This window comes from Natator depressus, chromosome 10, assembly GCF_965152275.1.
Source record: "Natator depressus isolate rNatDep1 chromosome 10, rNatDep2.hap1, whole genome shotgun sequence".
Lineage (NCBI taxonomy): Eukaryota > Metazoa > Chordata > Testudines > Cheloniidae > Natator > Natator depressus.
This window is the reverse complement of record NC_134243.1, coordinates 12,544,713-12,561,096: the sequence shown is the minus strand read 5'-3', so window position 1 is coordinate 12,561,096 and position 16,384 is coordinate 12,544,713. Positions and strand designations below refer to the sequence as shown.

Genomic DNA, 16,384 nt, shown 5'->3' with positions numbered 1-16,384 from the left:
TGTTCAGTACCTGGAACAACGTGCAGCCTGGCGCCCTTTTATCCAGCGCAGTGAAAGCGTACACTGGACACGCACTACATGTGCCTCCCAGTGTATATGTGCCTTCAGGGACACAGAGCTTGTCAAGGACAAGGAAACTGGAAAAACAGGAGCTCAGAGAGGTACAAATGCTTCAGGGAAAGTGAGACATGCACTATGCTGGTGGGAGCATGGGGAAGTAGCTTGGAGAGCCCCTACCTTTGTAGCTCAGACCCAACAGAGGTAAGGAGGAACTTACGATCCAAAGCCCATCAAAGGGGACACGAGCATGGAAACGGTTCAGATTCTCCAGCCACCACTGGTAAGTGTCCGGGTTGGAGAAGTCAGGGAAAGCAGTGAAGCCAGGCCACACCTATGGAAAGGCCAGCAAATAACACTTTCTGTGAACCTCTCATCGGCCAGCTGCACCAAGGAACAGAGCGCGTTCAGGGAAGCACAGCCTATTGTACACCTGCAAAGATGGCAGTCCAGCCACCCTCCACCTGTTAACGCACCACTGACCTTCCTATCTGCCACTGGTGGCTGGAGACTTAGCCTGGTCCACTTTTGAAATTTGAAAATCCACTTCTCCCTGTGGAGAAGGTGGAATTTAAAATGCAGATGGTGAACAGGCAGCTTTGCTGCTGAAAAGCCCATTTGATTTTTCAAGTTCAGCTTGAATATTCTAAGGTGCCAGTAGTAACAATGGGACCGATGGTTTTTTAAATATGGGGCCTGATTCTTCCCTGTCTTGCACCCTGTGTAATTGTTTACACATGTGCAGAGCAAGCACAAACCAGGTGTAAAGTACCACCATACTCTGAGTGAGTGAAGAGTCTGGATTTCACAGCACTTTACACCCCCAGGGAATCAGGCCCATAATTTTTAGCTTAACGATCATCTGTTTTTCTCCAGTGCTTTTCAAACTTTCTTAAAGTACTTGAGAGAGAAAGAGAGGTACGCAGTAGGAGCCCACAATTTATAAGCCTGAGATGAGCTGGATGAGAAGTCACAATGGACTGTAGGTAATAAATGGAGCAACTCCACAGATTTGCTCACCAAGGGCAATATTTCATCATTCCAGAAATAGGGAGAAATGTAGAGAATCAGACTGACAGTTTAGGGCCACACAACAGATTCTGACTTCACTTGTGTTCATGTGACTCCACTGATTTCCAAGAGGTCACTCTGGAGTCACATGGGGGTGAGATCATAATCCGGCTCAGTATTTTCCCCACATGGCCTATTCAGCTCTCTTTACAGTGATGTCAATGGGAACTACACTTAAGAGAACTAGGAGAGCATCAGGCCCAGAGCAGACAGGACGGAAAGGTCACTGGACCATTATTTTTATTATTTTCCCCTTAACAACACTAGGGGTGAAATCTTGGTCTCACTGAAGCCAATGGCAAAACTCCCATAGACTTCTGCGGGGTCAGGATTTCACCCGAGTTGCTCCCCCTCTTACCTGTCCAATCAGCGTTTGCCCCTGAGTAGTATTTATGAATATGCCACGTCTCAAGCCTTCATCGTAAGGCCAATAAGAGCCAGGAGGATTAGTGCTGCTGATCCCAGGATCCTGGAAACATATGGACAGAAGGTTACACTCTCCCTGCAGCGTCCCTGAAGCCTCACCAATACACCCCGGTGTAACTCAGAGAACAAATGACTCATCCTGAGAGCCCTGGCCCACCATATTAAGGTTGACTAAAGCTCACATGTTACTGCCAAATTGACCAAGAGGAACAGAAACTTGCTGCAGCATTTCCACTTGTGAGAAAGAATGTTGTATAAAGTGTCACTTCTCCAAGGATCAAGGGTTGGGTTATAGATAGATTTTTTTGTTGTTGGCGGGGCAGGGAGGGAGGAAACGAGGGGGAAGGCCCCAAAAGTCCAAGGACAGGAAGCATCATCTCACAGCAATGCTGAGTATATGGCCAATGGAACAGCAATTAGTGGAATCACTCTGTTAGACCAGGGGTTCTCAACCTTTTCCATTCCAGGACCCCCAGTTCCATCAAGCTGGGGTTTAGCTGGAACCTGCCTCCCATTTACCAGTATAAGAGGGGCAGGGAGGTGATGACCGGGTCACAACCCCAAGGTTGAGAACCCATGAATCAGACTGATTGACAGATAACTGCATCAGTTTCTCCTTGTGTGATTGAGACATTGGGAGGTTTACACACAGAGCAGACAGGAAGGCAGTGGGATAACACTGGACCTGTCGCTAGAGCTCCCCAGCAGAAAAGGGGGAAATTCCAAAGGCCGTGCTCATGGATTCCAGCGGGGGTCCTAGCCACTCCTCCCAAGCAGAGGCCTGCGTGAGGCCAAGAGAGGGATAAGGGTGTGTGTGTGTTAAAAAGAAGGTCACAAAAGTACCTGATGCTCTTTCAGGCTATTGCTCAAAGCCAAGCATCATACTTGCTCAGAGGGTAAGGCATATGCTAAAAAACAAAGGGCTAAATCCTCAGCTGGTGTAAATCAGCATAGCTCTGTTGGCATCAGCACCAGCTAAGGCTCTGTGCCAAAATGTTTATCATTGAAATAGACAGAAGCAACTCTTATTGTGGGGAGCCTGACACCTCATGGAGCAGCGAGTAGCTCCTGGTCTTGTTTGTATTTGCAAGGTGAACACAGAATGCATCCGATGAAGTGAGCTGTAGCTCACAAAAGCTTATGCTCATATACATTTGTTAGTTTCTAAGGTGCCACAAGTACTCCTTTTCTTTTTGTGGATACAGACTAACACGGCTGCTACTCTGAAACATCTCACATGCAGACTCTGGCTGCATCTGCCTGAAGTTTTAGAAACGAAAACAACCCCAGTGTATAATTGAGGAAGAAGGTCAGAGAAGTCAGTATACCAGGATGATGACGTAGTACTGGCCATGCTTGTGAAGGTCTTCCACCAACTGCGGGAGGGTGTCAAACTTCATGGGGTCAAAGGTGAAGTCCCGGTACCCTTCCATGTAATCAATATCATTCCACTGAGCATCCTGCAAAGAAGAGATGCAGAATTGCATGGCGTGGAAATGCTTCTGCGGAGCTGCCTAGCCTCCCCTGGACAGCAGGTATTTATTTTACCTGTGGTATCTGATAATTCCTCATGGCTTTCACAATCTGCCAGGTTTCATTGCTTGTCCCATAGCCCCAGCGGCACAGATGGAACCCCAGCCCCCAGAATGGTGGCATGGCAGGGAAACCTGGAACAACACAATTGGAATGGAGACAATGACGAACTTGGCAACCCTGATGGAGGTGGTAATGACTAGGGCAATTCTGAATGAGAGGGAGGCTCTGGTGGAGATGAGGAAGAGGCAACACCCCTGGTGGCGGAGAACATCACGATGAATCTGGTGAGACAGGTGCTAATGTCTAAATGTGACAGCAATGGCAGTGGATGGAGATGATGGGCATGTCTAAGCATACAAAGGAATGGTTATTCAACGGGCTGTCTTGGGGGTGAGATGCACAGGGAATGGCTGGGGTATTGATATTTACCTATCACCTGCTGGTACTGCTGGATGACCATGTTGGGATCAGGACCCAAGAAGATGTAAAAATCCAGAACTCCCCCAATGGTTCTCCAGGTCAAGGCAGGAGCTGGCTGCAGAGCCACCTCTTTGGAAAGTGACAGAATAGAGACAATGAAACAGTGGTCCAATGGCTAAAGAATGAAATGGGGTCAGAAGTCCTGACTCGAATCATGACTCTTCCACAGACAAATGTGACCATAGGCAAAAATATACGTCTATAGCCCTGTGTCTCAATTCCCCATCTGTAAAGTGGGAGTAATAGCACCTCCGTATTGCACCGGGGGCTCTGAAGGCTTAAAGGCTGCAGCGTGACTTGGTAACACTGTATTTCAGGAGCAACAGACGTGCAAAGGATTATTACAAAATCTGTTTTCTAGACCTGAAAGGTGTGGCGCTCTCACCATTTCCATTCCAGAACTAAGCCCAACAGTGCTTTCTGTCTCGATAGCGTAGAACCCATTCCAGAGCTCACACAACTGAATGATAAATTAAGAGCTGAATGTGAGAGCGACTGTCTGTCGGACTGAGGGCTTTGCTGGAAAGGGTGCACTGTGTGTGTAAACTCTCACACCTCCGATACAGCTGGCGTGTTTTCACAGCACTTCCCTGCCCAGTTATTCTTGGGAGTTCTGTTGCAATAAAACATACACAGGTGGAACGAACATGGCACTGGTGTGAGGAGCCTCATAACATCAGGGTCCCAGGTGGCATGAACAGGGCACTGGTGTAAAGAACCTCAGTGTCCGTGCCCTTGCTGACATTGGCCTGGCGTGACCATCAGGAAGCTCACCCTGCTGGAGTCCTGGCTGGTACCAAGATGCCATCGGTGAGCGGATGCTCACAGTTCTGGAGTCCCAGCTGGCATGGACAGGCTGCTGCTTTATAGCAGCTCCCTGTGCAAGCCACAGCTGGCATTAGCAGGGTACCACTGTGAGAATAGCAGCCAGCAGATTTACATCCCTGCCTGCACCAGAAGTCGCACTCTCCACGTAGTTAAAGGGCAGATATATTAGAGGAGAACACGGCTGGACCAGGAGCATGCGAGAAGCTGGCTTTTCAGACTACAGTTCAGCAGCTGCCTGTGTGGTTAAACCACTCGACAGTTGCTAAAGAGCCTAAGTTTAGCCAGGAAACAGATGTCTGGCTCAATAAAGGGGCCATGAAACCACCTCTTTCTCTTTTACTGCTCCTCTTTGCCCCAAGTTCCTGAACTGCCACCTCAGGTCAGCCTCCCAACCTGGCCAGCTCCAGCTCCCAAAGCCAGCAGGCCCCTTTTCTAATGATAGGAATAGCACCAATATGAGATGCCACCGTCAGGGCATGCAGGCTGGTAAAGCAGGGGGCTTCCCTCATCAGGCCCTGAATGCCTGCTCCACCCCAACGTAGCATAAGAAAGCACGTACCCATTGCATTGCTATTCAGGAGGAAAACACCATGAGCAGCTCCCCCTTCCTCCATCAGCAGGTAAAATGGGTGGGCTCCATAGAGGTTGTATGACTCCTGCAAAACAGAAGTTGTCTGATAAGAAACTTGTTTTCAATATGTCAGGGTCACCCAAAGGAAGGCAGAATGGATAACAAGGGAGGTGTCTTAGGAAGGAGAGTTATGAGCCATGGGGAGCAGTTGACAGATGTCTTCTGGACCCTCTTGGCTCAGCGTGATTTAGACCTTGGCTAGGCATGTCAGTTCTGGTCACCAATATGTAGGACAGTCGTGATCAGCCTGGAGAGAAAGGGGCAATGAGCACCCAGGATCATTGCAGAGTTTGCATCTGAAGGCCAAAGGGGCTTGGGGTATTTCAGCAGAGAAAAGCAAAAAAAAAAAAAAAAAACCAAAACGGAAGCTACTGTAACAGAAGGGATCAGTGATGGAGTGGGACAGGATGAGCTACAAAGGGCCTTCTAGAAGGTATCATAAAGCAAGGGAATTATGCATAAGTAGGGCTGCCAGGCACAACGACCATACTTCTCTCAAAGCGGCAAAGATACAAATGGCTGCCATGTGAGCCCATGGCAACAGATTAAATAAATCCATGTATGGTACACAGTCATTTTTAAACAGAGCTAGAGGGGAGTGAAGGACACAAACGTAAAAAGGGGCGAGAGAAACCCAAAGGGAAAAGATGTTTCCTTCCTATGTGACCCAAGTTTGCTGTGTCTCAGCTCCATCCCTAATGGCCCGTGTCCCATACCAAAAGGAACTCTGCTCAGCTGAGGAGTCTCTATTAACACAGACCCCAGACTAAGCTGGTGAGGTGATTCAAGAGTCCTCTGCTGCTGAGTGGAGAGGTCGCCTTTGAACCTGGTCGCCTTTGACCCAGCATGACCTTCCCGTAACCCTTCAAGTTAACCACAGAGAGGAACGGGGGAAGCCCTCTGGATGTTAAAAGACTTAGCAGACACCATAACATTCTTAGCCTGCCCACATCTCACTGTTACTCGGGGTCTAAAACACTCATCAGAGCTCTGTCTTCCTCAGAGACTCACCCAGCTTTGCTGAAGGAGTTGCCAGTAGTCAGACTCCACCCATCAAACTCCCGAGGGAACTGGGAAGCAGTAAAACCTCTGTGCACCAGAGTGGCACAGAGCCATCCCCAGAAGAGGGGCATTATCTGCTCTAGAGGGGAGAGGACGGGCTGCCAAACCAGCACAGGAGGGGACTCGCTACACCAAAGCACAGAGGGGTCATGTGTCTGCTCAGAAGTAACCTGATGCTGGGTTCTGAGCTGGGCTATGGAAGGAAGCAAACACAGTTCTTGTATGTAAGGCAGCTGTGCGGGTTGGGCCTGTTTCACTGAGGGGAACCTTTGACGGGCAACAGCGGAGTTGAAATAGCAAGACTCTGGCCCTGCATGTATCACCGAGGGGACCATAGTACCATGGGAGGGACATCCCGGGCCCACAGCGTCAGGGTGGTCCAGTTCAGGCTGTGCAGGAAGCTGCTCCGATGCTCCCCGAGGCCGTAGAGGAATTTTGAAGGGAGGACGGTCGAAATCTGGAGAAACTGGTCAGCGAAGATCAAGGGAGCCACGGTTGTGTTTAACCTGGACGCGTGGGGGGAGGGAAGTGAGAGAAGATACAAAAAGTGGGCAAGAAGCAGGGTGAGGGACAGAGCAGGAGCAAGAGAGGACAAATATCATTAAAACAATGTCAGCCTGCTCCTCTGCTGCTGCTAATAGCAATCACGGCACCTTCCCTCCAGGATCTCAAACTACTGCACAAACTAGGTATCATCCACCCCTGGTGCACAGACTCCTAGATTCTGTTACAAATCCCATGGCTCAGCAATTTGAGTGAACTCTCATATCCCAGCCAAATGCAGAGCCAGGACACAACCTGGCCCAAAGGTCAGCATGACTCAGTCTGATCCAGAGATTAGGTTTCAAGTCAAGGTGCCAGCAAAAGTCTCCTCGGAGATTATATTTAACTCTCTAAGCTACAGAAACAACACAGGAGTGAGGTTTCCTGATTGTCTAACCACCAGCAAACTACTCCGAAGAGGACCGGTTTAGCAAATACACAAAGTTTTAAGCAACAGTAAAATAAGGAAAGGGTGGTGCATTTGAGGTGGAGAGCAAAGCAAAGAGCTCTTCTCTAACATGCCCCGTCCTGCTAGAACTGGCCACATGCTCAAGGCTGTGGGCAGGTCACAGAATGGATCTGTACATACTTACACCAGGACGGCATTTGGCCCTTCCCCTGGCAAATCCAGTGTGTGTGCGTGTGCAAGAAAAGAGCCAGATTTACAGCCCTCACACTGATTTCTTCCCCAGAGTATCTGGCCCCAGTCCAAACTTGCACCCCACAGGCCATCTGGTGTGCAGTGTAAAAACAATCCCACTTAGCACTTACACAATGCTTTACATTTGGAAGGCACCGGACAATCACTAAGTCATTAATACATTACGCAAACAAGCACTTTGTAAATGCAGAAGGACAGACTCTTCTCTCCGTGCCAAGCCACATCATGACCACATTGACCAAGTTCCCAGAGTCAACCCTGCATTCTTTCTACCCAGGCCCAGGAAGTGATGTGCTCCTCTCTAGGTTCTGATGCAGTGCCCATCCCCATGGTGTCTGAAACCTCGGTTCTTGAGGAAGGAGGAAGAGGGCGACCAGCTGTCTCCCCCAGCCTAGAGGGCATGCTGACACAGCAAAGCTCATGTTCTTCCCACCCAAACCCAGGTGAATAAACCAAGCAGGTGGTGGACTTGGGCTTAGGAGAGGAGAGAGACAGTTCCTTCCTCCCTCCTAGCCTCAGTTCTGTGGTGCCCCCACAGGTGGAGCTAACGGGTGGGGTCAGCTGCTGAAGTTGGAGAGAGAGAAGAGGAGGGGGAACTCTTACAGCACAGTGCCAGAGGCTCTGCGCCTCAGCAGCAGGCCAAAAGGCTCCTTGGAGAACTCCAGGCTGTATATGGGATTCTCTGCTCTCTTCATTGCCTGAGGAACCTCCAGGGGGACTTCGAATCGAGGGCTTGTGGAATCCGTGATCTACAAAAGGGGGAAAACATGCCTTAAAAACAGCAAAGCAGGAGGCAAAGGAGTGTTTAATTGGCTCAGAGGGGCAACCCGACAGCAAGCTAAACTCAGCAAGAAGACAGCAACAGCTAGTGCCAGGGGGTACGGCTGCCATGTCTGGCTTGACCCTAGACGAAGACATGAGATGGGTTCTATTGCTGGTCAGGGGCTGGTGTCAGCCTGCAGAGACCAGGGGATTTAGTTAGCCGGACTGAGAGGCCCTACCTGGGACCCTTCTAGGCATGGAGGCCTTGAAGGGAAGGGACACACACCAGAGAAGGCAGCTCACCTTGATGTGTAACCGAGTGTCTGTTTCAAACTCCACGCTCAGCTTCAGCCTCTCAATGTCTCTGGGATAATAGGCCTTCACCTTCCTCCTCAGCAAACCCACCATTCCCAGCTCAGTCTGGTTCAGGCTCTCCAGGGTGTAGCTGGGGAAGTCAGGGGGGTAAAAGCACCAGGGCACTCCGCTCCTGCTCCCCAAAGGCTGGTCACGTTCAATAAAGCAGCACCCCCTGCTCTCACAGAGCTCTTTCGTCACCACCACGTTCCTCTCAGGGTAGCAGTCAAAGCGGAGAGGCTCAGGAACAACGCTGCATTTCTCCAGGAGCGTCTGTCCACAGTGGCCCCCAGATGCCTGTCTGAGCACCCACATGGTGACTCCACTCAGCAGGCCAGCTACCATCATCAGCAGGCCAACACCCAACCACCAAGTGGACAACTTCCGAAGGTAGGGCGGCTTCCCATCAATGCTCTCTTCTTCAGCATAGGATTCTGTAGGCTGGGGGATGTCTGTTGCCAGCTTTTGGTAGGACTTCATCTTCCATGTGCTAAAATGAGGGAGGGAATAAAGCACCAAATGAAGGAACTGGCAGAGAAAATCCTACCCTACTGATGAGGAGATTCTTCCAGAGGAGAATAATCATCATGAAGAATAAGTGATATCAGACCATACCATAGCCCCGAGGTTGAATTTCCCTGCCTTGTCTTGCTGCCTGCTCACTGTTTTTCACAATAACTTTAGAGCAACATACAATCCCTGCAGCTCTGGTCATTGGTCCCTTTGCCATAATACTTGCATTGTGCGGAACATACAGAATAACTCTTGACTCTGGAGACGGGTTTGAAGGTGGAAAACAGGACCCTGCCCTACTCGATCTGCTGCTCAGTGCTCTGCCTAATGTAGGGCCAGGCCCTGCACAGGGTTGGGAGAATCTACCAAGAGCCCTCCTGTACACATTGTACAAGGAACAGCTGCTGTTTCATTCTGCATTCTCACTGAGCACCTTGAGTAACAAAGAGCGCTACCAGCAGAGGTAGCTAGCCTCCTGCACAAGCTGACAGACCAAAGCCAGGGAAGTGGTGGGACTGGGACACACACACACACACACACACACACACCCCTTTCTAAGGATGTTGCAGTTGCTACTCCAGTGAGTGCTCTCCAGAGGTATTCCGGCTATTTCTGAGTTTAGGGAGCGATAATGTTTCCAGGGTCTGTTATATGGGCTGAGCCCTTCTCCACCCACCCTACCACAGCTGTGGCTTTCTGAGATCCTTTCAATGAGAGCTGAGCGTGCTCAGCACCTCACAAACAATTGGCATTGAAGATCTCCAGCTCCCTGGAGTACTGGACCTTTACATTTAAAATCTTTGGGGCAGGAACGTGCCTTAGCCTCCATCCCATTATAAATGACTAAAGAACTATTTTGGAAATCTCACATACAAACATCTTCTCTGGGGCCTCCTTGCAAACAAAGGGCCTTGCTGAGCTGCCACTGCAGGAAAGGGAGAGATCTCCCAACACCTTAAACTACAGCCATTATTTCTCTAAAACATAGATTTGCACATATACTAATTCAAATGCTTTTCACACCAAATCTGCATTCTGCAGGCAAAACAAAAGCACAGAGAAATTACTTTTCTTGATGTACAATTAAATATTTTATTTAATATATACACTGCAGTAGCACCAAGATGCCTCAATCATGTCGGGCCCCGTTGTGCTAGATGCTGTACAGCCGTATAATAAAAGACAGTCCCTGCCCCATACAGCCAAGCAGCTTTATTTAATGCATATTCCCCAAGACACTCAGGACCACCTCATCTATTGACTCCATTAATACAGCCATATGCCGATGCAAAACTCTGCAGCTGTGTGTGCAGATATTTGCATGAACAAACTGGTTGCGAAAATGCAGTAACCTGATCCATGCACCAAATGCCCCTGGGCGCAGGGGTTCACAGGTGCAAACGGACTTGGCCTGCCACCTCAGTGGAGGCTGGTGGAACACAGGACCCCAAATTGTTATTTGAACGGATCGCTATGAACAGTTGGTATTAAAAATCCCCCCTGCCAATGCACTGGGCCACCATTTCTCTCTCTGGAAATCCCTGCTGAACATACTTAGCTATTTTGCTCTCCCCTGCCTCTGATCCGGTGAGAGCTAAGAAGCTTACATACACCTGTCTCCTCTTGACATTGTGGTTTCAGGAAGACAGTGAGGTCTCCCAGCTTGCAGCACTTCGTGTCTGCTGTACCATAAACCTCCTAAAAGAAGCCCCACACATAGGCTCTACCACTTCAGTCTATTAGCCGCGCAAGAGTCCTAACTTCCTGTACATTTCTTGGGTACCTAAGAAAGTTAGATTATTTCTACCTGAATGCCTTTTGTTTATATTCAAAGTTCTAATAAAGCCATATTCCTATCAATTATGTCATACCAAAGTTTATTAGGAGCTTTTCCCTTGTCTGAGTTCAGTGGGAGTTTCTAGAAAGGATTTCAAAGCTCATTACAAAAATGGATAGGCATTATTATCCACATTTCACAGATGCACAGAGAAGTTGTGGCTTGCCCAAGGCCACATAGTGAGTGACAATACCAGGAATAGAATCCAGGTTTCCTGACTCCTAGTCCAACATCTTATCCATAGGACCCTGCTGCCTCTCCTATATAAATAAGATAGACAGATATAGACTGACAGGATATACCACTGTGTCCACACCCCACACACTACTGGTAATCATCTTTGTGAAGTTTCATTTAAAAACTCATAATTTGCATGTCATTATTGTCTTGAAAATTGGGTGTGGCAACATTGTATGTGAAGTTATGAGATGCCACTGTATGTTGTTATTAACACAATGTTCCAAACTGAGGTTGCAAAAAGAGCTGACTCAAACAAAGGAATGTGTGTATTGCTTAATTTGTGTTTAACCAGTAAACAGAGTCATCAAACAGGTGAGGAAAAAGCAACAGGGAACATCCTTCTCTGTAGACTCTATCTCCTGAATCTCAGATGGAAATGGCTTTCAAGAGGGGGACTGACACTACAAAAAGGAGGGATAAACACTCCAAGACACCCCCCATCCCTGCTTATTGCATTCATGACACCAGAAGCAACAAAGGAAGCATTTGTTGGATTGGAAAAGGGGTTCTGACCTAAGGAGTTTGCTCAGTAAAACTGTTGAAAGCATGCGATGAGAAAACTTTGCTTTGAATTTAACATAGTTTGTTAAGTTAAACACTAGTAGAATTTTTATCTTTATTTTGTAACCATTTCTGGCTTTTATGCCTCATTACTTGTACTCAGTTAAAATCTCTCTTTGTAGTTAATAAACGTGTTTTATTGTTTTATCTAATCCAGTGTGTTTAAATGGAAGTGTCTCAGAAACTCCATTTAGGGTGGAAAATTATGTGTATATTATTTCTAGTAAAGCAATAACGGACTATAACCAAGGCTGGTAAGAGCCAAGGTGTGGCTGGCTGAAGCTCACACCCAGACATAGCTGGGACTGACTTGCATACTGGAGGTTGTTTGTGAGAAATCCAGGCTGGAGGCTACAGCAGCAAAGCATTGTAAAGGGTCCCAGGTTAGAGGGCAGGGATGACACAGCTTCTCATTAGTCTGGATTGTACCTTGATATGTCACATAGACATATATAGCTACATTATGTATTAGCTACAGATGGGCCTGAGTCACAGATGGGCCAGATCCAAACTTCCCTGAAGTGTGGGTGCATTCAGATCCAGATTTCTGCCTGGGACCCCTTTCCAATACACATGTACATATGCTCGCTTGCTGAAATCAAGTACATAATTTTACGTTCTCCACCAAGGCTCTTCTTCTCTGCTACATTCACTGTAGAATACAGATTGAAGAGCTTCTTTCTGTTCATTAACAAAAGCCATCAGAGTCTAGAGATTACCATGAAAATGCAGAAGCCCTTCAGATTAATTGTGGATTTCCCTGTGCACTATGAATATCAGAACAAACAAGCCACAAAGTAGGGGCTGCTGTGAACTGGTCACTTCACCTGGGCGTGGAATTTCAGGTTTAAAGCCATCTGTAGACTGCCCCAACAAGGAGAATCCTCCGCTGGACAGCTGAGCAGGTGGAAGGCTGCTTTGTGCCACTGCACTAATGCAAAGTAGCCTTAGCAGAGCTGAAGATCTGGTCCTACATCTTGAACTGTGCTACTTATTACTGTGTTCAGAGATGAATCTCAAACCATGCTGGACAACCATTTTCTGACATGGCTGTAGCTAGCCAAACCCATGCTACAAGCTACTTTTCTCTACATAGAGGCTAATTCTCCACTGCCATGTATCTTATGTAGCCATTTACACCTGTGTAAAGTGAGCGGAAAATGCTTCTCTTCTGATAAATGGCTGCACAGGAGTAAATGGCTACACAAGGTGCAAGACAGTGGAGAGTCAGGCTCATAGGGACAAAGCCTGCCCTATGAGTGCCAAAGTGCCTAATAGTCAGTAGATTCAACCCCTTGAGGATACCACTCAAGTAAGAGGATCCTCAGGTGATGGAGAACTACCACAGTGGCTCCTACGGCATCCTGCCTCCTAGCTGCTGACCTGGAGGGTGTGATTGGGGAAACCAGGGTATGCCTAGGGCATCCATGTGGGCCAACATTCCCTATCTGCCAGAATGCCCCCACAGGCCTCTGGAAGTCAACCTAATTTAGATCAGCCATGCTGTGGCTGGGAATGACCCAATGCTCAATGGCCCCATAATGGGGGAGCACAAAGATGACTAAAAAATTGCCTTTGAACCCTCAGCTTGAGCTGTACGTGTGCTCTTTAGGCACACTCCAGGCCTTGGACCATGGTCCGTAGCATGGTAGTTAGTCTATTGCAGTTTTTGAACACGCTTTGTAAACTTGTGAGGTTTGACGGCAAGCAGCACTGATCCTGTCTTAGGCAGTAGCTTTATTTTAGCAGCACTAGAGCTTTAGCCAGCCTAGCTAAGTCAGTTCAAAAAGGATGTGATTCTTAAAGTCCTGGGATACCCAGGAGAGGAAAAGAGGAAAAGCTGAGAATCAGCTCCCTGATTTTCTGCCTCAGCAAAGCTTAGAGCAGCCTAGGGATGCTGTAACTTGTACTACCTGACTACAGGTCCACAGGGACCACATATCAGCAGGGGGACAGTCAATGCACTGTGATAGCCATTTCCCCACCCTGCTCTCAATATGTCTCCTAAAATAGGGCTGTGAGGAAGGGAGGTGTAGGAGCTGGGTACGCTGGCTCTGCACCTGCTGGAGACTCCCCTTATTCCAGAGGAATCCCCAACAGGAAACTTGCAGGTGATTTCTGCTCCTTTGCACCGCTTGGGTAGTGCAAAGGGAGTGGCACAAGGCAATGAGTCTGGCTTAAAATATTAATTGCAGCCTCTTGATCTTTTTTTTAAATAATATGTTTGGCCTGCAGGTTGAAAAGGATTAATACCACTGGCTTAGACAGACAGTTTCAAACATACGAGACCAAGTGCAGAGACAGATTGAAAGTCTGGTTTTAAAACACTCAGCCTTTCATATGTTCTAGTTCAGGGGTTCTCATCCTTTTTTGTTCTAAGCCCCCCCCCCCCCCGACATACAATAAAATCTCCATGGCCCACCTGTGCCAGCCACAACGATTGCTTTTCTGCATACAAAAGCCAGGGCCAGTGTTAAGGGATAGCAAGCAAGGCAGTTGCCTGGAGCCCCATGCCACAGGGCCCCCCACAAAGCTACATTGCTCAAGCTTCAGCTTCAGTCCTGAGTGGCGGGGATGAGGGCCCCAGGCTTCAGTCCCAGGTGGTGGGGCTTCTACTTTCTGCCCTGGGCCACAGTGAGTCTAATTCTGGCCCTGCTTGGTGGACCCCCTGAAACCTGCTCACAACCCCCTAGGGGCCCCAGAACCCCTGGTTGAGAACCACTGTTCTAGCTAACAGTCCATGATATTTAATCATCATGGTCTAAAACTAAGTAGATATATTGCTATTGAGGTCTCAAAGGTTGAGTACATTGTTGATATTAGATTCAGTTAGGGCAGTGTTGCCAAATCTCAGGATTTTATTGAGCTGCAGCCTTAAAGCTCTCGCTTCTTAAGTCATTGACTACATGAGACTCTCGCTTCTTTAAAATGAAAGCTGTTTCTAGCCCTCATGGTTATGGAGAAAAACTTAACATGAATCCTAACAGCTCAAAAAGCAGAAGACAAATCAAAAGAACCCAACATTTATTACATATTAAAAATCTCATGATTTTTGAGACTTGATTTATAATTTTTTGAACACTAGGGATTGGCAATATTGATGAGATGGTTATAGGATAACTGGATGAACCCTGCTGGCCATCACTGTCATTTCAGAGTCTCTTGACTCCAGCAAATAAAGAAAACAATCTATTGTAAAATTTCTCCCCTTTTTATTATTGCTGTCCCAGATTGTATCTTGTCTCTCTCTGCTGCAGTAGTTGTTCATAAGAGGAGGGGACTTAAAGTTTTCTAAGCACTATATAGAGATCTCCTTTTCTCTTACTAGACTCCAGTCTGATATATAGTTAAGCTTGGCAGAATTCAATTTTTTTAAATATAATTTCAACTGATAATATCAATATTTATTTTAAGCATTTTAAAATCTTTTTATTGGCTTAATTTTCACAGTAGCACAAAATTGTGGGTTTCATGCTTTTTATTTCAAGTTTTATCAATTTAAATTTTCCCAGTTGTGGGAAATTCGGGCAGGGCCAGACAATTATCTAATGACAGTAAGCACTGAAATTCAAAAAGTTAAAGCTTTATAACTATTAAAACACAAATTGTCAACATCACATGTCAAACTATATAAAGTAAATATCCTTAAATCAAATGCTAAGTTCTCAAGCAACATTTTTCTTCCTTTGCCTATCTGTACATTTCAATTACTTGTGGAAACTTTTTTGTCGGTGTGTTTGTACCATGATATCGATGTTTACCAACACTAGCTGATAAAAAATATAATCCTTCCAAGCCTAAATATAGTGTTATATGGTAACTGGACACTTGCATTCTCCTCTTGTGGACTTTAGTATTGCATAAAAGTCACACTTGAAACTCAAGGAGGAAGTACTTTGAAATCCATGTGACTGAGAAAAAAAATTGAAACTGAAAGCCATTTTCTACTCCATTGCCAAAAATATAAGGAGCAAGGATACATCACAAGATCTCAGAAATAATATGAGAAACTTCTATTAAAAAGCAAGGAAGAAAAATTGCTTAATTCTAGAAGATGTGAAAGAGATTGTTATTATTTGACTAGGTGCTTGGTGCTGTACAATACACAACAATAAAAACATGAGTCTGTTCCCTCTGGACCTTACAGTCTAAAAAACATACACAGATGACAAATGGCACTGGAGAGCCCAGATGCGAATAAATTTAAAGGGAACCCCCTTCTCCATATTGAAGGTAAACTCACTTATTAGTTTCAGAGTAGCAGCCATGTTAGTCTGTATTCGCAAAAAGAAAAGGAGTACTTGTGGCACCTTAGAGACTAACAAATTTATTTGAGCATAAGCTTTCGTGAGCTACAGCTCACTTCATCGGATGCATTCAGTGGACGCATCCGATGAAGTGAGTTGTAGCTCACGAAAGCTTATGCTCAAATAAATGTGTTCGTCTCTAAGGTGCCACAAGTCCTCCTTTTCTTTTCACTTATTAGTATTGCGGAAGAAGAGATGGTGAAAACAGCTTCACAACACATGACAATCAGCCACTACTTTAGAAATGAACAGTGCTCCTAAATATTCTACAGAAGCCCAACACGGCTGTGCAGCTGTATCCTAGATTCTTGAAACTGTAGCCTCCCTTTGGCACCACTTACCTACCTTGTCGTGCCCGTACAGCTATCTTGAACTCAGCCCCACTGGGCTGCCAAAGGGGATGATGAGCAGCACTCTAAACATTGCATCTGAAATGTCCCACGCTCCCTGAGGTCTGAAAGAAGTTAGGCAGAGCAGGCACCCTGCAGTTTACTGCGTGGGGGGCTTTTCAGGCA

At 46.9% G+C, this 16,384-nt stretch overlaps 1 protein-coding gene across 3 annotated transcripts in view; it reads right to left on the bottom strand.

The window, feature by feature from the left end:
• The window catches only part of LOC141994819 (lysosomal alpha-glucosidase-like), a 29,812-nt gene that overhangs the window by 7,443 nt on the left and 5,985 nt on the right, over nt 1-16,384 (bottom strand). The window contains exons 1-10 of one of the 3 annotated variants that reach the window (XM_074965217.1): nt 10,479-10,618; nt 8,361-8,901; nt 7,899-8,044; nt 6,432-6,597; nt 4,958-5,054; nt 3,520-3,639; nt 3,103-3,221; nt 2,883-3,014; nt 1,487-1,597; nt 278-391 (exon numbers count right to left, since the gene is read on the bottom strand). In XM_074965217.1, coding sequence (XP_074821318.1) covers nt 278-391; nt 1,487-1,597; nt 2,883-3,014; nt 3,103-3,221; nt 3,520-3,639; nt 4,958-5,054; nt 6,432-6,597; nt 7,899-8,044; nt 8,361-8,891 — 1,536 coding nt within the window. In that variant the 5' untranslated portion in view covers nt 8,892-8,901; nt 10,479-10,618. Of the gene's footprint in view, nt 1-277; nt 392-1,486; nt 1,598-2,882; nt 3,015-3,102; nt 3,222-3,519; nt 3,640-4,957; nt 5,055-6,431; nt 6,598-7,898; nt 8,045-8,360; nt 8,902-10,478; nt 10,619-16,384 lie in introns of those variants that run through there. The other 2 variants (XM_074965218.1, XM_074965215.1) reach the window with 2 other exon arrangements.